The sequence below is a fragment of the Engystomops pustulosus genome, chromosome 4 (assembly GCF_040894005.1).
Source record: "Engystomops pustulosus chromosome 4, aEngPut4.maternal, whole genome shotgun sequence".
NCBI classification, from domain to species: Eukaryota; Metazoa; Chordata; class Amphibia; order Anura; family Leptodactylidae; genus Engystomops; species Engystomops pustulosus.
Window position 1 is genome coordinate 158,365,756 of NC_092414.1, and position 23,405 is coordinate 158,389,160.

General features: G+C 40.6%; 1 protein-coding gene across 5 annotated transcripts in view; it reads right to left on the reverse strand.

The window, feature by feature from the left end:
- Nucleotides 1-387: 387 nt before the first annotated feature.
- The window catches only part of CEP152 (centrosomal protein 152), a 32,033-nt gene continuing 9,015 nt past the window's right edge, over nucleotides 388-23,405 (reverse strand). For 4 of the 5 annotated variants that reach the window (XM_072148254.1, XM_072148253.1, XM_072148252.1 and 1 more), the window contains exons 13-28: nucleotides 22,427-22,637; nucleotides 20,703-20,825; nucleotides 20,421-20,551; nucleotides 20,164-20,292; nucleotides 19,943-20,066; nucleotides 19,674-19,865; nucleotides 17,974-18,237; nucleotides 16,841-16,972; nucleotides 16,066-16,686; nucleotides 15,859-15,955; nucleotides 13,278-13,451; nucleotides 4,313-4,403; nucleotides 3,778-3,881; nucleotides 3,235-3,391; nucleotides 2,090-2,193; nucleotides 388-1,465 (exon numbers count right to left, since the gene is read on the reverse strand). In XM_072148254.1, the coding sequence (XP_072004355.1) occupies nucleotides 624-1,465; nucleotides 2,090-2,193; nucleotides 3,235-3,391; nucleotides 3,778-3,881; nucleotides 4,313-4,403; nucleotides 13,278-13,451; nucleotides 15,859-15,955; nucleotides 16,066-16,686; nucleotides 16,841-16,972; nucleotides 17,974-18,237; nucleotides 19,674-19,865; nucleotides 19,943-20,066; nucleotides 20,164-20,292; nucleotides 20,421-20,551; nucleotides 20,703-20,825; nucleotides 22,427-22,637 (3,496 nt within the window). In that variant the 3' untranslated portion in view covers nucleotides 388-623. The remainder of the gene's footprint in view (nucleotides 1,466-2,089; nucleotides 2,194-3,234; nucleotides 3,392-3,777; nucleotides 3,882-4,312; nucleotides 4,404-13,277; nucleotides 13,452-15,858; nucleotides 15,956-16,065; nucleotides 16,687-16,840; nucleotides 16,973-17,973; nucleotides 18,238-19,673; nucleotides 19,866-19,942; nucleotides 20,067-20,163; nucleotides 20,293-20,420; nucleotides 20,552-20,702; nucleotides 20,826-22,426; nucleotides 22,638-23,405) is intronic. The other variant, XM_072148255.1, reaches the window with a different exon arrangement.

Genomic DNA, 23,405 nt, shown 5'->3' on the forward strand with positions numbered 1-23,405 from the left:
TGGAAGAATAAGATAACAGAGTTTAAAACAAAAAAACAGGATGCTGAAAAAAATACATTTAAATCTGCAAAGACACTACACAATTTGATGAAAATGCGCATAAAAAAAAAAAAGTACATATAAACTGCTTGTATTTAATACAGATTTACATGCAGAGACAAAACACCACTGCAGTTTTTTTAAACCAAAGCCAAAAGCAGACCCAGTATTAAGGAGATGCATTACTCCCGTTTTTATATACGCCAATCCTTGTGGCTCCACTTGTGGGGCCAATTAAAAAAGCTCCATAATAAAACTAAAAAAAAAACTGTAAATGAAAGGGAAAAAAAAAAAGTGGTTTGTAAAACCAAACTATACCACAAAAATTACATTAGGCAAAAAAAGTAGTTAAAATAATAAAATGATTTTTATTTAAATAACATAATTCTGTAAAAACAAGCACAAAATACAAAAATAAGTCTTTACACGCGCACACACATAGAAAAATAGAATATATAAAAAGGCACAAAGACTATATACAAAAGCCCAACAAAAATAAATAGGTCAGTTAATCCTTCAGCAAAAACAAGACAGTTCTCTGCTAAAACAAGAGATGGTCAGGCACTAGGAGCTGTTCAAACTACTTAACTAGGCAATGGACTGTCAAAGCCGCTGTCTTGCTGTGGGGATACAAAATCCAGCAATAATTTCCGTGAAGGTAGTTGGCTGCTTCGACCTACATCGGAGTATGGCTTAGATTCAACAGCTGTAGGCGGGTGACCCACAACTTTACTAGAATGCTGTGTACCAGGAGTCTGATCTCTCTTCTTTGTAATATGTGCAGAGTGATTCTGACCTTCGTATCTGTTGCCAAAGGTATCATGACTTCCCTCCACAAAGGAAAATAAACCTGCTGCCGAAAGATTCCCGGGAGGGTTTGGATTTTGAGACTGTGCCCTTGTATGGGTTAAAGAGCTTTGCATAGTCTGTGTCATAAAAAGGCCTTTACTGTTCAAACAGCTCCAGTCATTGCTTCCATTTTCATCCCGTACAGGAGTTTCATGGAGTTCAAACTTCCGTCTATCCGACCTGGACTTTGGATTCCCATGGCGTTCTTTCAGTCCACGTAAAAGAGACGGCTCACTTTGTTTAGAATACGCGGCCTGGAGAGCATCGCTATTAGTATTTGGACCATGAAAAGCAAGACCATCATCTAAAGGTGTGCTCATAGACTGCCCTACATGCACCAGTGTAAGGTTATGCTCAGCGCAGTCCATTCCAAACTGCTTGGACACATCATGTTTAATAGAAGTAGTATCTTCAAGATTAGGGAATGCGCCCCCATCCAGCTTCTCCTTCATATGCCTCCTTATGAGCTCATCCAGGGTCTTCTGCTCTGAGTTGGGATCATTCGGTCTTTTGCTTGAACAGTTTTGAACAGGATTGACAGCTTTGGGCTCAGCTTCATCTTGGCTCGCTGGTAACCCTAAACAGGGTGAAAAGAAATGATAAATCTCCATGATGTCACATGACAATTTACAGGACAGTATTCCTGATTCTCCAAGAGAATCTCATGAGGTGACCCCACATTAGGTGGTCAGCAGGCAAGACCAAAATAAGCCATTGCTTATGGGGATGTGTTAACTAACTTTGGTATGCCTGATCTTTGTATTCTCATGAGTTTAAAAGCCATTTTCTCCCATCTCCCCCAATGGAAAAAATGCATCTGTGTATGGCCTCATTCACACAACTGTTTGGGATTTTGGGTGTTACAAAAATGGCCCTATTACTTTCTATGTGCTCATATCCGATGCATGCACCGTGCCATGGGTGAGCAGACCGCCCCTCCCGCAAATCATACAGCAAGTCCTATTCCTGTCCATCTTTGAGACCTGTAGAGTGTACATGTTTGTGTGCATGCGGTGGGATGAAAAGGAGTCAGAAGGGATCAGACACACATGTATTAGCTGGACAGCAAATATTTTTCACTTTTCATATCCCAGCTGGGGATCCCATAATACTAATTAGTAATGTAGTAGGAAGAACTAAATTATAGTAACAGTCCTTTCCATCAACTTCAGCCTATAACTACCTCAGAGTTTTTACATACCTAGACACAAGTTCCTGCTTATTGTTTTTTGGGAGGTGGGGGTTTCCAAAACCTTTGCCATAGTGGCCAGCTTGCTAGCAGCATTCATTATTTTCTTTTCAGCTCTACGGCAAAAAATAAATGTTAATGTATGAACGAAATAATAATTAAAACATAAACATAATTTAACATGTATATACTTTCCTCAAACTAATAATTGTAGATTTTATTGTCTTATTAATTATGTGTGTGATGTTTGAATACATTGACAACTGGGAGATACCATTTGTATTGTCAAATGGGTGTGTATTCCCACTAAACATTGGCAGCACTGAATGGACATGATCAGACTGTGCAAAGACACACACTCAATTTGTCATTGAATTCCTATATAGCTGAAATCACTTGTTAAATACAGTAGTCCAGATATATTAATGGTTCTGCGCCCGTTTGGTACACATGCAAACTGCTTGCACATGTATTTATCTAGAGATTGCACCAGTTTAGTGTCGCGGCTGCACCATGTCCGTTGCTACACAAAACTGCGCACTTAAAAGGGGCGTTCTAATGCAGATTGCTGGAAGTCCTGACATAATTGTGGCACACGGCCGTTAAACTGAGTGCACCAAAAAACCCCTGGTTTGAGCATGATTGATGCGTGCAGGGTGCACCAGTTTTTTGAAGACTGTGCGCTAATGTTCAATAATCTGGTGCACTCTACACGTGGAGCAGTTTGCCTCATTAATGAAAAATCTAGGCCTACATTGCAGAATAGTTCTATAATGGAGAGTACAAGTATTTACTAGACAATATGTTCTCTTCAGGGAAGTTCTATCCACATTTTACAAACTGATATAGCTGTGGGTAAAATAGGTGTTACCTGAGCCATTCCCCAAAACATGGTTCCCCTTAACCCCTTTCCAGCCAGATAAGTAGGTAAATGGAATCAGGTAGAGATTCAATGAGAGGTGCCTACACAAGTGCACAGTTCTCTTTATTCACCTCTATGCGTCTTACTTGAAAGCCATTAACGAGTCACCATAGAATGTAACCTTCCACAACCAATTGTATATCTTTTAAACTTAATGGCATAAAATATTATTGCCAGTTCAGACATTTAGTATAATGTCCATCTTAGTAATACGGTTCTGCGATGGCTTACTCACCCCTCATTCTTGCCATCGTCCTTAAGCAAGTGCTGCAGACAGGTCAAGTAGTACTTGCGCATTTTCCTAGCCGTTTCTTGACGTTCTCTTAAAACTTCATTTTTTAACATCTCAGCTGCCCTGCCCTTACTTTCATGTATATATCGTAGCATGTCATCTGTGTAAGGGGAAAAATAAAAATTAAGTAGTGCGCGGTGAAAGCAAAGCTCGTAGGAAAGATGAGAGAGACTTCAGTTCTAGTGGCCCCTTTATGGAAGAACCATTTTAATTTGTTATTTCCAATATATTAGCGAACTTTGGGTAGTTAAATCTGACTTGGTTTACACTGGCCTCATTATATTTGTCTAATGGACAGAAAGGTGTAAATGGATGCACTTTTCTATTACACATCCACTCAATTCTAAGGACCCCATCGCCCCAGAGGAATCCACAAAGGAAAGCCTGGTCTTGTGTATAATTACTTATAGGCTACGTGTAAGGGACTTAGCATCAGAGGTATGTGCTGCCATAATGTAGTATATACCCCTCATCGAATTCACTCACTTTTGATTTTGTCTACCGCTTTGATATACTGAGCACGCATCTCTTCTAAAACATTTCCGCTACACAGAGCGCAGCCCTTCTCAGAGTCCTCTTCTTGTAGGCTACTAAGGTGAAAACAAATAAATAAAAAATGTGAAATATATAAAATACACATTCATTGCTATAGTTCACCATAACTTATTACATAAGCTAAATCAGTAAGCTACTCTTCACGATGCTGCATTTAGTAACAAAACCTAAATATAGTGAGGCAAGAAGTCTGACCTCTGACCTCTCAGAATCCACCTTTATTTTTCTATGTCAAAGGTGAGCCCATCAAATGTGAAGATCAAATGGAACATCTCAGACTGCAAGATCTTGCGAGCAGGATCCTCACTCCTATTATTTCACCTTACTATATTACCCTGCAATGTCCCATTTTATTTGTACATGTCCCCACATGATCTGTAAAGTGCTGCGGAATATGATGGTGCCACATAAAGATTTATTATTATGTACTCTATATCATGTACATTACAAGACAGTTAATCCTTACCTTTGTGGTGTGCTCTTACTTTTCAGGTCTTGAAGAGTTTTATGCAAGTCCGCATTTTCTTTCCTTAGACTTTGGGCAACAATTTCATTATCTAAAATAAAATTTATATAAAAAAAAATAATTTAAAAAAGGTCTAAGGGTGCGTTCACACGTTGCAGTTAAAACTGCATCGCAATTAGTTTTGAGGTGGTTTTAGGTGCAGTTTTGTCAATTGAACAGAACAGGTGAATGACATTTGTGGAGCAGGTTTCCTCTTCAAAATCAAATTCACCTGTTCAGTTCATGTCTTTCACCTGTTCAATTGTCAAAACTGCACCTAAAACCACCTCAAAGCTGATTGCGATGCAGTTTTAACTGCAACGTGTGAACGAACCCTAAGAATCACTCATGCAATTGAAAATGCATGTTTAACAATTAACTCCAGCCGGTTCAAGAGGTTTTCCATAAGACTAGTAATAAAGATCAGACCTGGGAGGGCAAGACACCAGAACAGCCCATTACTACTATACACAATCATAAAGGTATTCGGGTTCATCATGTGTCACAACTTGTTGCAGTTACTTCTCAAAATGGCCATAACATTCAATGGCGATGGAGGTGGTCAGCGGACCACCGTTCCCGAGATAAGTGCTAGTTTCGGAGGTAGGACCTGGGGTTTGTTATCTATTTCACAAACTGTGGCCAGGGTTTACTCTTTGGAGGCTGCTGGACAAGCTGGGGTGTCCCATATTTCTCCCACCTCCAGGGAATCAGGATTTACTTTACTCTAAGTTTCTGTTACTTTCTCCTTTTTATTTTATAACTGTTTTGCCTTGTGTATACGTGACATTTTATTTTGTAATTCTTTTATTTTAGTATCTTTTTGGAAGCACTGAACATCTTTTGCAATTAAAAGCTTTTCACTTTAATTTTGGGTCCTGTATGCTCTGCGAACTCATAGGGGCAGATTTATCAAGCAGTCTGAAAGTCAGAATATTTCCAGTTGCCCATGGCAACCAATCACAGTTCAGCTTTTATTTCACCAGTGCTCATGAATATTTTAAAGGGGAGCCGTGATTGGTTGCCATGGGCAATTGGAAATATTCTGACTTTCAGACTGCTTGATAAATCTGCCCCATAGTGTGCAAGTCTAGTGGTGTAACAAGGTGACTGCTTGAGAAGCAAGAGAGGATGTAGAGGGGGATACTTATTTGTCCCAGTGTAAATGCAAGAAGTGGGGGCAGCGGATTCATTCGAGTGTTTTAACTGTATGAGGTGTGATTTATGCTCAATTTGTGTCCCGAGTGAAAGGCGAGCAAATTTGAGCAGGTTAAATTAACATGTACAGTCGCACCCCACGTCACGTGATGAGGCAGTGCGTCATTCCTGTGACAAGATCCTTAAAGAGAACCCGTCATGCAAAATAACCCTCCTAAACTAAATATATTTCATAAACTGCCATTAGAGAGCATTGCCTCTATCCCTTCATTGTCCCTCTACATGCCTGTAAACCTAAGTAATGAGGTCCTAAAGCTGTATGCAAATGACCTGTGAAATGTCCAATGAAGCATTAGCATATTCAAGCTGTCCACTCTATTCATGAGTGGGAGGCACAGCCACACCCCCAGTGCATGACTGACAGCCTGTATAATGATGTGAGGCTGTATAATGATGTGCTTCCTGGTGCTGGTGGCCACGCCCCCTGCAGCCTGTGTGTGCATGTGTGTGTGTATAGGAGAGATACAGCAGCTCCATGCAGCCATGTTACAGCAGAACATGTCAGGTACATGTGTAGCTGATGTCTGTGTCTCTCACCTGTATATTAGGAGGATGCAGCATGTCAGCAGATGCAGCACACACTAGCCATGCTTTACTATACATTACACACAGACATGAGCAGGGGGAGGAGAGGGGAGGGGGAACAGGGGTGACATCACTGCCTCTGACCATGTGACCAGCCTCATTTACATGATAAAGAATAGATGATTGAATAATGTATGAAATAACTAGATGGGATGGGATCCTTGTGAGCTGCTCCAACAGGTAGAGGTGACAGGACAAGTGACATAGACCTGATGACAGGTGTCCTTTAACCCTTTAAGGACACATTTTTTTGCGTTTCTATTTTTCACTCCCCACTTTCACAAATCCATAACTTTAATTTTTCGAAGTACTAGTGATGGTAGTTAATATTCCATGCCATGTACTGGGAAGCTGGAAAAATATTACAAATGAGACAAAACAGACATTTGAAAACACATTTGCATCTTTTTCTTTTGGGCCAGTTTTTATGGCTTTCACTTTGTGCCCCAAATGACAGCTTTGCTTTATTCTATAGGTCTGTATGATCATAGAGATATCAAATTTATATATATTTTATTATGTTTTAGTAGATTTTAAAAAAATGTACCAAAATGTTCAAGAAAAAAAAAATTCTTAAAGGACACCTGTCATCAGGTCTCGGTCACTATTTCTGTCACCAATACCTGTTCGAGCAGCTCATAAGGATTCCATCCTAGCCTTTATCTAGTCAATTCATACATTAATCATTGCAAAATAATCTTTTCATTATGTAAATGAGGCTGGTTATATGGTCAGAGGCAGTGATGTCACCCCTGTTACCCCTCCCCTCTCCTCCCCCTGCTCATGTCTGTGTGTAATGGATAGTAAAGCATTTCTGGTGTCTGTGCTTTATCTGCTGACACGCTGCATCCTCCTAATACACATGTGTGAGACACAGACATGAGCTACACAAGTACCTGACATGTTCAGCTCCAGGCGGCCATGTTATAGCAGTTGTATCTGCCCTACACACACAGGGTGCAGGGGGCGCCAGCACCAGGAAGCACATGAAGGAGACATTACACCATTATACCTCACATCATTATACAGACAGTTAGTTAAAATTGGATTTTGGCTGCACACTGTAATTGATCTTTAGTGCAGGTGCTCCGGAGAGGGTCCCAATCCCATATAGTGTACAAAATCTTGGACTCCAGTCACACTGCATACGTTGCAAGGAAATTTTATTGACACAAACAACATGTGACGTTTCGGTCAACAATAGACCTTTGTCAAAGTGAAATATAGTACAAAAAGGTGGGTCAGAAGTGTTATCACAATACTATTTACATATATACAAATTGTCACAAAATTATTGCGATGCTGACATCTGGTTTGTGTCAGATAGAGAGAGAGCAAGCTACAAAACTAGGTATCATAGTAAAAAGTTATGGTAGTCATATGTTAACAAGTACTAATATTAACAAACAAATGGCTGTAGGTATAAATGTCTTCATAAGCCCATGAAGGTTGATCTGGTCCAATCTTAAAATGTGCACACACACCTGTAGAGAATATATATATAAAAGATAATGGTCAGCTTACCAGTTTGTTTAAGTCATAACATATGAGGGAGGTTGCATATAGCAATGGGAGCGCTGCCATAGAGGGATGGCGGTCTGTGCCGCTTGGAGAAGTGTGGCGCTAGTCTCCTCATGTGCTCGGCGGCTTTTTAAAGCCCTGGTTTGAAAAAAAAAAAAATTGAACTTCCGGTATCACGTCAGCGACTTCCGGTATGGAACGCACCAATGACAACTTCCGGTTCCATACCTAGTTTTGTAGCTTGCTCTCTCTCTATCGGACACAAACCAGATGTCAGCATCGCAATAATTTTGTGACAATTTGTATATATGTAAATAGTATTGTGATAACACTTCTGACCCACCTTTTTGTACTATATTTCACAGAGTTTGACAAAGGTCTATTGTTGACCGAAACGTCACATGTTGTTTGTGTCAATAAAATTTCCTTGCAACGTATGCAGTGTGACTGGAGTCCAAGATTTTGTACACTATATGGGATTGGGACCCTCTCCGGAGCACCTGCACTAAAGATCAATTACAGTGTGCAGCCAATTTTAACTTGATGTTACCCTTATTTTGGCTAGCACCTACTATACCATGCCTCTAGGAACTTTTTCGTATAACTGCGAAGAATCAGCTGACATCCTGTCACAGCCAACTATCTCAACGGAATTCCTTCATATTCCAGCGAATGAATTCAAGACAAGAGATTTAGAACGAACATCAAAACAGGTATTAAACTCGCAACTGCACTGTGCGACATTATCGGAATACCTTAAAGTCCAACGGATACCCAGGGGACTACGGGTCCCACTGAGACCAACATTTTTTAAGGATAACAAAGAATTTTGCTCAACATTCGAACAAATTCTGAATAAATGCTCATTGGACCTTATGACCCCGACTGTTGAATATCTACATAAAGAGATTATTATTCTTCAAGAAAAAGTTACTAGTATTGAATCTCAGCTTCAAGCGACTATCACCACGGAAGAATTGACCTCCCTACAGACCAAACTAAAGTCCTCTCTGGATACATTCAAGAAAGAACAGGAAATAAAAAAAACGTCAAAAGTTCTTCAGGGACGCTGAGGACTATTTGAACGACAGAGTTTACAAATGGCAAGACAATTTTCAGCTGTACAATGCTCGTCGACGAAGATACAGATCACCCGCTACCTCTTCAGCCTCCAGCATGGAAGGGGAATACCAAGAGCAGCAGGCTTCTCTTTTTTTAGGTACAAATCGAGGACGTCAACCAAGAGGAAGACGAGGAGGGGCAAGAGAAAACAACCGAGACCAACCCCCAACAATGCCAACTCGATCCCAGGTAGGGACCCTTCACCCATCATACACCAACTCCCCGATAGAGACTCGTCACTCATAGTCAACATCTCCTCCATATCCCTTAGTCCCGCTGAACTCCTCCTCCTGCAAAAAGGTTTATCTTTTTGTCCATCTTACAAATACGACGCCTTTTCCCTTGACATGGATTTACAACGCTTTTATAGAAACCTAAGACTCAAAGCCCATTTCTCTGACACCACATACACAGAGAATTCCAGGGACCCTGGTAACCCTGTGGATCAGACACATCCAATCAATCTTAAAAACTTAGGTCTCAGAAACAAGAGCACATACATGCCTCCTAGGAATTCCCATGCAATTGAAACTTTCATCTCACTTGTTGAAAGAGACGTCACCCAATTCAGACACAATATCAATACCAACAAAATGCATGCACCCAATAACCTCTCCAGCACTGACAAAACAGCCCTACTTCAGCTTATGTCAAATAAAGAAATAATCATTAAACCAGCGGATAAGGGGGGCGCGGTGGTAATCCAGGATAGAGACAAATACATTAATGAGATCTTGTCCCAACTTAATGACACTACCGTATACCACAAACTGGAGAGAAATCCCACTAATAGAATTGCCACCACTATACAGAATACGCTTGACAAATACAACACACTGGGCATTATTGACTGGAACGTACGCACATTTTTGACCAAAGCCAATCCCATCACTCCGGTCATCTACACATTACCCAAAATTCATAAGAACCCCCCCGGTCGCCCCATTGTAGCCTCTACAGATTCCATCCTCTCACCACTTTCCATCCTTCTAGAGAAAATCCTCACTCCACTAGTCAGAACCACCACATCTTTCCTGTTAGACACATCAGAGTTTCTGAAATTAATTAAAGACATTCATAAATTGAATCCCAACACCATTTTGGTTACCTTAGATGTGAACAGCTTGTACACATCCATCAAACATGACTTAGGCATCAGAGCAGTACAAAAACTACTTGAAACACATAAATTCCCACAACTAGAAATAGAATTTGTCATTGACCTACTCAAGCTAGTTCTTACTGAAAATTTTTTTATGTTCCAAGACAACTACTATGTCCAAAGGCAGGGTACTGCCATGGGTTCCAACGTGGCCCCTCCATATGCGAACACATACATGGCCGACTTTGAAGAAACCTTCATTTACCACAATCCTCTCTTTATCCAACATTGCCAAGTTTGGAAAAGATATATAGATGACGTGTTCTGCATATGGAGGGGCCCAGAGAATTCACTTTTGGATTTTCTAACATACCTCAATTCCATCCGCTCAGAATTACAGTTCACTATTCATCATGACCTCACGCAAATCCAATTCCTTGACACACTTGTCATCAAAAACGAAGATGGCACACTGTGGTCTGACCTATATACAAAACCCACTGACCGTAATAACTTGCTCCACTTCTCCAGCTATCATCCAGAATCCACCAAACGCTCTTTGCCCTTCTCCCAATACAATAGGGTTGAACGTATAGTCAGCAGATCAGAAATCGTGAACACTAGACTACAAGAAATGGAGACTAAATTTGTTACTAGGGGCTATCCACCCAACACCTTAGTACAATATAGATCGAGACAGCCACGTCAACAACGGAACAACCACGTGTCCCATTTGTACACTCCTACCACCCCTTTGCTTACAAGATCCATCAATCCATTAGGAAACATTGGCCCATTTTACACAAGGGTCACCCATCCGTTACAGAATTCCAACAACCATTTCTTCCATGTTTTAAGAGACCCCCCAACCTGAGAGACAAATTGGTCAAAGCCGACATTGGTACCACTTCTAAAACATCTAGACAAACATTCCTGCGGACACCCAAGAGAGGCACATTCCCATGCCTACACTGTGCTCAATGCACTAACATTCAAAGAGGAGACTCATTTACACACCCGTTATCAGGCAAACGTTACCCCATCAAGGGCTACTATACATGTGATACAGACTACTGTATTTACCTTATCAAATGCCCCTGTGGTCTGGCTTACGTAGGAGAGACTACTCAGCGAATCCGTGATCGGATGTGCAAACATAAATCGACTATTCGTCTCAATAACATATTACTCCCCATACCGGCCCATTTCCTAGAAACCAGACACTCCATAAATCAACTCAAATTCCAGATCATTGACCATGTTGAAACCCCAAGGAGAGGAGGGGATCAAGTTGTATTATTAAAAAAGCGTGAATCATACTGGATTCACACCTTACAAACGTTACAACCAGATGGACTCAATCGGGACTATAACATACAAAGTTTTTGTTAATTTCAGCCTCCCTTCCAAATGTCTAACTAGTTTGTTCTTTACAGAGACTATAGAATTTTCCAGATGTGGACTCATGAAAACCACCATGAAGGATGGGCAAAATAACCCTGATCCCTGTGTGTCTCTAAATCCCTTTTTTTTTTTTTCCCCAAACGGCCAGGGCTTTAAAAAGCCGCCGAGCACATGAGGAGACTAGCGCCACACTTCTCCAAGCGGCACAGACCGCCATCCCTCTATGGCAGCGCTCCCATTGCTATATGCAACCTCCCTCATATGTTATGACTTAAACAAACTGGTAAGCTGACCATTATCTTTTATATATATATTCTCTACAGGTGTGTGTGCACATTTTAAGATTGGACCAGATCAACCTTCATGGGCTTATGAAGACATTTATACCTACAGCCATTTGTTTGTTAATATTAGTACTTGTTAACATATGACTACCATAACTTTTTACTATGATACCTAGTTTTGTAGCTTGCTCTCTCTCTATCTGACACAAACCAGATGTCAGCATCGCAATAATTTTGTGACAATTTGTATATATGTAAATAGTATTGTGATAACACTTCTGACCCACCTTTTTGTACTATATTTCACTTTGACAAAGGTCTATTGTTGACCGAAACGTCACATGTTGTTTGTGTCAATAAAATTTCCTTGCAACGTATGCAGTGTGACTGGAGTCCAAGATTTTGTATACAGACAGTTAGTCATGTGTATACTAGTATCTCATACACACACAGGCTACAGGAGGCGCCAGCACCAGGAAGTACATGGAGGAGCCATTACACAGGCTGTCAGTCAAGCAATGGGGTGTGGCTGTGCCTCCCACTTATGAATAAGCTGGACAGCTTGAATATGCTAATGTATCATTGGACATTTCACAGGTCATTTGCATACAGTTTTAGGACCTCATTGCTTAAGTTTACAGGCATGTAGAGGGACAATGAAGGGATAGAGGCAATGCTCTCTAATGGCAGTTTATGAAAATATATTTAGTTTAAGGGGTTAATTTGCCTGAGGTCTTCTCTTTAACTATGCCATATTCTGAGACCAATAACCTTTTCATACGTGTACAGTGACAAAAATATGGCATTCAGGCATTTGGACGCTATATTCCGCTACGGCGTTCAGCGCTGGGAATAACTGCCTTTTATATATCAGGCATTTTGGGTCCAGATTTTGTGTATGCTATTACGATAAGTAAACAGAAACAGCTTAAAAATATACAAATTATTTTTGGAAAGGTTTCATTACAAGAATTCCATTGAAGAAAATGATATTAAATGCAGTTAATGGCAATTAATATTATATCCTGTATGTCCTACAGCTAGTTTATGCAAGCCAAAAAATAGAAGCAACATCTCCACTGAAGTTTATGTACACAGAGCAGGTTTTGGATGCTCATTTAGGCTGGGTTCACATCTGGTTTTCTGCTATACGTTGTAAGGACATTTGGGTGGATTCACATGGCACAGATGTATCCCAGAGTATGCTCATACATAGGGATACGTCACCCAGTGACTCCTCTTCCCCTGATATCAGGTGGGAGGAGTGAACAAAGGCGGTAGCCGGTGATTGGCTTCTGTCAATGTTAGGAGTTTTTCCAGTGATGTCGCTGTCCATGAAAACACAGTGACATCGCTGCTACGCCGCTCAGCAGGTGGGAGCAGGATTGAAAGACGTAGCTTGCTACATTTTTTCATCCGGTCTTTTTCACAGGATATGTTGTATAGCGAGCAGACCGAGGCAACAACTATTTCTCCGCCTGCCAGTGCACGTGGCGTATACTAAATACAAACCTAACCTTACAGAGGATTTAATAAAGTGAATGCAAATAGTAAGATATCCAAACCCAAATCCCATAAGAAATGTCTTAAGGAGTCCATAACAGTTAAAATACTATTGAGCCCCAAAGCTGGAGATAAAGAAAAAAAAAAATGTACACGGGGGAAAAACTCGCAGAAAAAATCTACTCACTTTTAAACTGCTCGGCTTTCATCTTCTGGTCTCTCACAGCTTGCTGAAGGTGGCGACACGCTTTGTCCAATTTGCTCCGCAGTTCCTGACAGTCCTTCTTGTACCTCTCCAGCTGCTGCAGGCAGGTCTCACAGCAGCAGAAGGCAGGATTATCACCTCTCCTTTTCTGTTCATCTACAGGATGGAAATTAAAAGGGAACATTTTACAGAGGGTCTCGAAAACTTTGTCAATAAACATATGTTTGATTTATATGTGATACAAGACAGATAGCAAGCTCCTCATGGCGGAACGGCTCTTGAATATCTGCCATTGTCAAAGGCATTGTCTGCTGTAACATTTAAGTACACAGACTTTTGGCCAGGATGGGATAACTACAATGTAAAATATATATAATTAAAAAAAAAGTTAAACAAAGTCCTTGTGAAAGTGGCCATTTTCGATATTATATGTATAACAAGTAAAAGGGTAGCTGAATGTTGAACCAATAATTTACAAAAATGAGGATATTAAGTAAGATAAGAACACATTCTAATAGAGCCCTACATACACAGCAGAGGCAGTGTAAGGACCCACCAAAGGCCTCATACACGTATGCCACGCCCGGTTAGAAAAGGGAGATCTGCAGCCGCTCTTTATTTATTTTTATAAGATAGAGAAATCTTTCTTCCGGCGGCAGCATGATATGGTGTTACACGTGGGTTCACTATACCATGCACAGTGCACTTCTATGGCTGCTGTGTGCTTGGCTAGCAGATGACCACCATATAGGTTTGTGTGCTTGAGCCCCAAGCATTAAAATGTATTCTTATGGCAGATAAGCTTTACTTCAACCGCAAATTAATATAGCATGGCACAGCATGTCATATCATATATACAGTACAGTATCTGCAAAAGACTTTCCTGTTTCCATAGATTTCAATGCATCTTTCATTTGTTATTTATAGCAGAAAACACTATTTCCTCCTCTACCGATAACGGAAATAACCTTCTGATTTCAGGTGTAGATGTAACCTGACGTGTAGTATGGATGGATAATACTGGTAAGGAGATCTACCATCTCAAATGTACCTGTACAAGCATGCAGACCTTAACAAGAACGGAGCATGGTTCAGTTGGCATTTTCCTCTCTGCACCCTGCTCCAGGATCCGCTCTTGGAACAAGTTGTCATGGTCTTCTAAAAATCCAGTTTTAACCCTTCCCCCCCCCCATAGAACTAACTGCACTCCCCTCTACCAAGTTATTGTTGCCTCCAGGACTTAATCCATGCCCCCCTGCAGCTTCATCGCCGCCGCCGCCCCTAGCAGAGTTGCTCTGCAAAGGAATGCTTCTATGCTCTGCACCTGCAGGGGATATCCTTAAAGCCAACAAAGTAAGGAAGGTACTGTACAGACGCACTGCATGTACAGATTCCTATGCAGAGCACATCAGCCAGTGGAGGCAGCCATGACGCAGAAAACAGACCCTGGAGGCTGCGATGACATGTGCAACAACAGCTGGAGGCAGCAATTATGCTGAAGAGTGGGCATGCAGTAAGTGCCACAGGAGAGAGAGTAGTTTTCAGCAGAGCTGGAGAGCAGAAGGCCTATGGGGATGCCCCCAAGAGCACTTGGAGCTCATTTGCACATTTTTAAAACTAGAACATACAGACCATGAAACCAAGAACAAACAGATCCTGTGCAGAGAGGATTCTACCAGTGTACCTCCTTTTAGTGGTAAGTTTGAGACAGTAGATTTTTTTTAATTCATTGGTGGTTTTTCGAATCCTTATTTAGGGCATAAACATTTGTTGTAAGTTTCTATGTATTTCGTGCTTCGGATTCTATTACTTGAAGTCATTTTTCTATAGCACACATTTCTTCTCATAAGTCCCTACCAATTTTGTAAAATGTGACTGCCTTTTAACTGAGTACATAGTATTTTTCAATTACCCGTTTTTGAGACTGTCTTAGGAGACAATACAAAGATGGGAAAGCATTCCAGAGGAGGGCAGCAAGCAGACAGTCTAGACGCCCACCATGGGCTAAACTCAGAGGGGTACTTCAAAATAGTTATGCCCAAAAAAGCAGAATTTTTATGTTCACATAAAAAAAAAAAATCTTAATTCTTCACTCAATACATCAATGGATAGATAGATACATCTTTCTAAAATGTCCAATAAAATCTACACCAACAATTCAGGGTGCTTATAGCTAAATTTGGACATTAACCATAGAAAGATGCATTTATCTATCCATTGATGTATTGAGCGAAGGATTAAAGTTTTTTTTATGTGTACATGAAAATTCTGCTTGTGCACGTGTTTTAAGTCAGCAATTTAGGGTCTATTGTCGAGGTCCTCCTTGCTCCATCTGATATTAGACATATTCTGACCATTTGGATTTTTTCCGTCCTTCATCCACATTGTATACTGTTTATTTCAAAAATATAACCTCACCTCACTCTCTTTTTTACGAGCCTTCCCAGTTTCTATTTCTCCATGGTTTGCTATTTGTGCAAGCAACCCTTCAATAGTAATTTGCATGTTGATTTGCAATAAAAACATTAGAAAAAAAAAAGGAAGAAGTAAAAAAGATAATTACTATTTGTTTTCTTCTCAGAGTTCTTCCCTTCAGCATTCCCAATAACAGATCTGTCCTGGATTCTTGGTTCCCAATTGGCAAAATTCTCATCAGGTTTCTGAGATAAATCAAGTAAAAATGAAGAGGTGTATATGGAGTTACTGATATACCTAAAAAAATCTTCTTACTTAAAAGTATCCAAACTAAAGGGACACACAAATACATTACCTGCTTCCACTCCGTTTTAGCATTTGAGACAAGCTTATACACAATCCCTTTGACAGACTTTTGTAAGCAAGATCGCAGCCTATCCAAAAACTGAGCATCTAAACTGCTGGATGCAGACGAGAAACGATCCGCCGCGCGCTTCTCAATCAGTTCATCGTGAATATCAGACATAAGCCTCTCAATTTCTGATAAAATTTCTTTATGGAGATCCTGGATTTTACGAGATTCCTCACAAGCCCGGTGCTTGAGTTGCTGGCTGAACGATTCGGTTAATTCTGCTTCCTTCTGAGAAACCAGTTCACTCTTTTGCTTTTCAAAATCAGCTTTTGCTGCAGAAAGAATTTCGTTGATCTTAATCCTATGTTCATTCAAAAAGGTTCGGTAATCTTTTTCATTTTGTGCCTGAATTTGTTGAATTTCTTCTTGTCGCTCTTTGTTCCACAAAGCTCGTGCCTCCCCAAGTTCCACCTTCACCCGGGCCTCAAACTCCTGATTCTTTTGCTCCAATTCCCTTTTCAATGAGGCAATCTGCTCCTCAAATTCTCTCCCTTTCTTGCTGTAGTTAATGTCTCCGGCTCTCATCTTCCAATTTTCTTCAGCTGCAGCAACAGCATCGGCTATCTGCAACATCAATATTTATAAGCCATCAGATAGTAATAGTCAAAATGTCTTCTACACCTCAAATAAAACCCAATTCTGTGTGGCCCATTACATTAAGAGCCCACTGCTACATTTTCTTTGTCTTGCATGTTTTCTTGTCATGGTCTTTACTTACCTGCTTTTTGACATTAACATCATGAAGTCTCTCCCACTTTTCTCTCTCAAACCTCAAGTTTGCTTTGTATTCAGACAGACTAGTAAGGTTTCCTAACCACTTGGTGTGAGCTTTTGTTAGAGCAGATTCAATCTAAAAGATAAAAAATGTCGCAAACATCACAATAAGAATATTTGATACCCTTTCTTTGTTCTCAGTTTAAAAGGAAACACTTTGCTACCAAACAATAATAGTGCGAAGGCAACAATAATCTTTAAAATGGGTGTCCTATGGTTGAAAAACATGGCTGCTTGAAAAAAAAAAAACACCTCTGCTCCTGACCATGGGTGGTGGGTGGTATTGTAGCCAAGCTCAATTCATTTCTTACAACTGGGCTTTACCAGCTCAAACCACGGGTCAGGTGTGGCAATATTTTTGGAGAAAAGCTGCCATGTTTTTCAGCCTCCAAAGAATCCATTTACGGTATTTTTCGGACTATAAGGCGCACCGGAGTATAAGGCGCACCATCAACAAATGCCTGCTTAAATGTCTAGGTTCATATATAAGGCGCACCTGATTATATAACCAGCAGGCGGCAGACCTGTGCACAGTTCAAAGGCAGCTGTTGTCTGTAATTACGGTTCATATATAAGGTGCACTGGACTATAAGGCGCACCTTTGATTTCTGAGAAAATCAAAGGATTTTTTGTGCGCCTTATAGTCCAAAAATACGGTAAATGGAGATGAATATTAGCCTAGAGGGAAATATGTCAATTATTGCTAAATAGGTGTTTTGGCATTTGCAGGTCCTGGTGTAATTAAAAGCCAAACTGTACATCCATAAAAAGATAATTATGCCTGCAATACTGGTCAGTTTTTGGGAATAAAGAGATGTTTGCTTTGCTTAAGGCTCCTGCACACAAATGTTGTAGATTTCCATGTTCTACCCATTATTTCAACAGACAGATTTCTATGGGCTCACACCCACAGACTGCATGTTATGAATGGTTGAAAACTTCACTAATCATTGAATACATTATAGAAGCCAGATGATAGTACAGGACCAAAACTATGTAATGCATAAGCATACAGTATAATTTGGTCAAACACGCAAATGTGATTTTTGTTATGTAGAGATTTTAGAAACTGCTTACCTGCTTTGAAATATCCTCTCGATGGCGAGTTTCCAAATCAGCTTGGACTTCCCGGACAGCCCTTTCTTTCTCTTGTGCGACATTGCAAAGTTGACGTTTCAGTTCTTCAAGATCCTCAGCTACAGAATCGGACTGCACAGTCTCCTCTGTTTGGATTGCCTGATCTTCTAGGTTCTGCAGCAGCTTTGTTTTGGCATCGTGAACGGCGCTGTCAAGTTTACGTCTCCACTGGTTCTCCAGATCGTGAATCTTAAATTCCATTTTCTATTAAAATAAAAAACATGTTATCCGTTTCGCCATTCATGATGACAGCTACTGACATTTAAAAAAGAAATATCATCATATATAAAGTATACATATTTTATTTCGGTTTTATTTTTTTTTCCAGGAGAGATTTTCCAGTTAGTCCAGTTTCACACAAGTGAGTTTACTTCATCAAACTAGTTTCACGTGTCTGCCCCGAATATCCAGCAGAACACTGAGCAACTATACCGATTATCACAAGTTGCAAAGTGTGGTGAAACAAACTTGCTTGTGTATCTAGCCATAAAGTGCATGTTGCCTTTCATACAATCCCATTGCTGCATCATTAAAATATCAGTCTTTCAGAAAGTCATTACACAAATGGTAGCTCAGGAATGGAATATAATCTCACCAGGGCTACACACATACCAGCTAAAGCAAAGCCATAAGATAAAACTTAACGTTTTTTACTATTAGGTAATAACCAATGCAAAGGCTACATAAGATAAAAGTCTTTTCCACGGAAATACATTTTAACAATCTAAGGTAATTCATACAATACCCGTTCGATCACAAAGAAGCAAATAATAAAAAAAAAAACGGTCATAACGCATATCAAAGACAGTCAGATGGGTGGCTTTAAAGTGGTTCACTTGAGGTGTATTCCTATCCCCCTGGTAAGATCAAAAGAACTCCCGCCCTTACATAGGTGGTCCCATAGGTTCTCACTAATGGACTGCCCTAGTAGTCTCTAAATTAATATGCACGTCCTGACATGTTTCCCCATTCGTTTACAGAGGATAAACCGTGCGTGCAAGTGTGAGCTGCGATATAATGCTCAGTGGAGCGGAATTCAGAGGATAATTTTCAAAGGGTTTCCCTTTAAAGAGCACTTGTCATGCAAATTAACCCACCCAAAATAAAGACTTCAATAAAAACTGATTAAGCATTGTCCTTATCCCTAAATGATTCTTTTTCATTGCTGCAAAATCAACTTACAAGCAGCTGGTGTGTCCATCACACAAAGCGAATATGCATTCTGCATATTAAAATTTACATGCATTGTTCAGCCTCCTTGTTGTCGATTGACAGGCTATGATATTCTGCTGTATGGAGAGCTATGTTACATCACTGGGCAGCTAAAGTCATGTGAACAGGATGCCATGTAAGGTCCTGTAATATTTGCAACATCTACCCCGTGTATGTATCTGATCACATGAAATCACAGCAGTCTCCATGGAGGATGGGAAGAAGTAAAATTCCAAAGAATTGGCCGAGAAGAACAAGCCTTCTTTGATGCTAGGGAATAAAACAAAGTTGAATTATCTAGATGCAAGGGAAACAATTTTCAGCGACCGTCAGTTGGTTAATAGGACTCTATAGGAACCACTCACTAGCTGTATATAAGAAAATGTGGTGATAAGTTCTCACCAGTTAGAGTTATATTATATAAATACCTTCTCGTGCTCCTTTAACCACTGGTCTTTTGCCAATGCTAGCTCTGCATTAAATTGATCTTTCACCGAGCTTTCCCTTTCTTTCTCCCACTTAGCCTTAGCCTCGGACAAGGACGACTGGTGTTGTAACTCTAGCTCTGTTCTGAGAGTCTCCAAAGACTTTTCAGTGTGCTGCATTAGTTTTTCTTTCCACTAAAAAAAATAAATAAAAATATTAATAACAAAAATTAAAGTAAAAAAAGTTTATAAACATATAACATTCTTAGTACCTTTACTTCATTCATCTGAAATTCTTTCTTCATACTGTCTTCTAAAGTATCCTTCTCTTTACAAACTGCTATATAACATTCCTGTACTGCTGACATCTCATTAGTCAACTCCATGATCTGAGATCTGCAATCAATGAATGACCCAAGTAAGAAGAACGGCTCCACATTAACGTTACAAAAGTCCTAGAACATAAAAGGTTGTTAAAAAAAAAAAATCTTACTGTAAATAAGTTATTTTGGTCTCGTAAGCCTGACATAGCTGTTCTTTTTCTGCTTCAAATCTCTCACTCAGCTCCATTCTCATATGGTTCCTGATATCGTCATGATGCTGTTCATACGTGCGCTCGCACCTAACAGGACAATTAGTTAACCGTCATTAGTTAACACCAAATTGTACATTTAGTCCAATACCAAGGCATTAATACAATGCACATCAAGTAGAACAAATTGGCACAGGACCCTATGGTTCTATTGTCACCTTTCAATAGACTCCTTCTTGTCCTTATCAAAGTCTTCTAGCATTTGTCTCATCTCGCTGCAGAGTTGCTGATTTGCAGCCTTCAATTTCTCCTCATTTGTTGCAAGTTCCTTTATACACAGCAAATGTTTCTATAGAAAAAAGCAGAACTCATATGACAATATGAAAGGAAAGACAATATTCTGCAGAAGCGGTTATGCCCTGGATTATCTACAGGTGTAACAGATAGTAATGTGATACATGTAAAAACTAATTCTATATCACCACTTATATCTATTCTACCTCGACTTCTTGCTGCAGCTGCTGCTTTTCCACTTGTAGTCTTTGAAGATCCTGTTCTCTATCAGCTCCCAGTCTCTGATGAGGTGTAGACTCCAACCGACTATCAAACTTACTTGTAGCAGCCTAAAATCGGAAAAGAAAGTGCCATGATAAGAAGGCCCACATAAATGTACATACAATGAAAACAATGTATTTAAAGGGGTTGGCCACCTTCCCAAAAAAATTATTTTAATTAGTTGTTTTCCCCTTAAAGGGAACCTACCACCACGATTCTACCTATAAAAGGTAAATCGGGTGGTAGGTGGATGAATGGGACGTGAAGATAGCAGTTTTTTGGGCTAATCCTCACGTCCCGGCTACTCCATGGCTACATGTCGCGGCTACTCCATGCCCCAGTAGCCTCTCTTCTCCGCCTACCATGTCATCTTCGGCGAGCAGCTCCTTGTAGCTGCGCATCTCTCCCGAATACCCAGCGTTCTGCACGTGCGCAGAACGCAGACCTGCGGGTGCGCGGCCACAACTCTGAGGCCGGAGCTACTGCGCATGCGCAGATGCCAGACACTCGTACGAGGGCACGCAGCTACGAAGAGCTGCGCGCCGAAGATGACATGGTAGGCAGAGAAAAGAGACTACTCGGGCGTGGAGTAGCCGCGATGTGTAGCCTCATGTCCGGCTACTCCTTGCCCCAGTAGACACTTAAAAAAAAAAAAATTTACATATCCCAGGATTAAAGTTTTCTTAAAGATAGCCGGGACATGAGGATTTGCCCAAAAAAGGGATATCCTCACGTCCCATTCATCCACCTACCTTTTTAGGTAGAATCGTGGTGGAAGGTTCCCATTAAACTAAAAGCGAATGCCTCCCAGTGCCGATTGTGAGTGCTAAAAGCCACTCACCCAGTGATTCCATCAGTTCCCTGGGAGCGGCCCTCCCTGGCAAGCCAGAGTGGGCGGTACAATCGGGTGCCATGATGGGTGTGTCCTGCACACATCTCACAGTAATAGAATCGCCCTGCCCAATCTCTGTACATGCACAGTGTGTACCTCTGCTAATTTAGCGGAAAGTTAGATCTGATGGGCAACATCACGGGGGCGTCCACAGGACGGGAGGAAGTCACGTGTTCCTCCTGTCTGTGGACTATGACGGACGGACGAGTGGCAGAAGACAAAAAGAAGATACAGAAGTGGGAGTCTGAAACACACAGAAACGGGACAACGTTCATAATAGAATTCATAATAAAGTTAGAAAAATGTTGATAACCCTGCCCCCGAGGAATGCCCAACTTTTATATTAACGTGGCCAGCTCTTTTTAAAAGGGTGGTCTCATCTGGGCATTCACATTTAATTTAACTCATCATCCCTATGTATACCTGTATGTCCCTGTGTGAAAATAATTTCCTATAAAATGTAGCCATGCTGTCCCTTAGATATGAGATTGCTGGGCTTGAATAGGACCTCTCCTGCAGTATTGATTGTACCAATAAGCAAATGGTTTTTTGCAAATTACATGTCTAGGAGTTGCTGAATTCCCCAGATATCCTGTAGTAATGAACGCTGTGGCAGGCCTCAATGGATGGTCGTATCCTAGCACAACATAGCTACATATATGAGAAATTATCTTGACAAATGAATTTTTTTAAAAAAAACATCCAAATGTCTGTATATGGCAGATGAACTGAGCTACATGTGAATACCCCTTTAATGCACAATGATCACCCTAGTACCTGGACATCCTTGGCCTGTTTTTCAGCACTGTCCAGAAGCTTCTTCAGTTCCTCAGTTTTAGACTGATACTCTTTCAGGTCAGATTGTAGCTGAGCAATCTGCTGCCGTTTCGCTTTGTTACTGCTCAAACAGCGCTCAAGCTCTGCCTTCAGCTCTGGTATAATTTCATCAGATGAAATATCTTTTTTGAGACCATTAGGAGGCATCAACCTACACATGTATAACCAGAAAAAAAAAAATGTAATACTGGAAATGGCCATAAACATTATAAATACTGGAAAGCAGACGCTTCAGGCTTAAAATCTTAAACATTTTTAGTTACTTTTATAAATATATGAGCGGAAAATTCTGAACTGTCACTAATAGGTCAAAAACTGATATAGGTAGGAGTCACACAAAAAGCATCAACATGGCAATAAGTATATAAAATCATGTTTAACGGCCATGAACCCATGTAACATAATTTGTGATCTGTCCCCTTTAAAAGGCTACCTCTCCGAAACCAACCAGAGCTACACCGAAAGTGTTCTACTACAGAGGTTATACTGCATATGCTTTAGGCAAGAAGAAGGGGTGTCACCAAGTTTAAATGGGGTATTCTGGTCACATCATCGAGTGGTCTCCCAACTATAAGAGGAGTAGGTGCAGCTGCAGGGAATAAGGGACTAAATGGGTAGCAATAGCGGACAATGTCAAAGGATACAATTACGATATATACACTCACCGGCCCACTTTATTAGGTACACCTGTCCAACTGCTCGTTAACACTTAATTTCTAATCAGCCAATCACATGGCGGCAACTCAGTGCATTTAGGCATGTAGACATGGTCAAGACAATCTCCTGCAGTTCAAACCGAGCATCAGTGTGGGGAAGAAAGGTGATTTGAGTGCCTTTGAACGTGGCATGGTTGTTGGTGCCAGAAGGACTGGTCTGAGTATTTCAGAAACTGCTGATCTACTGGGATTTTCACGCACAA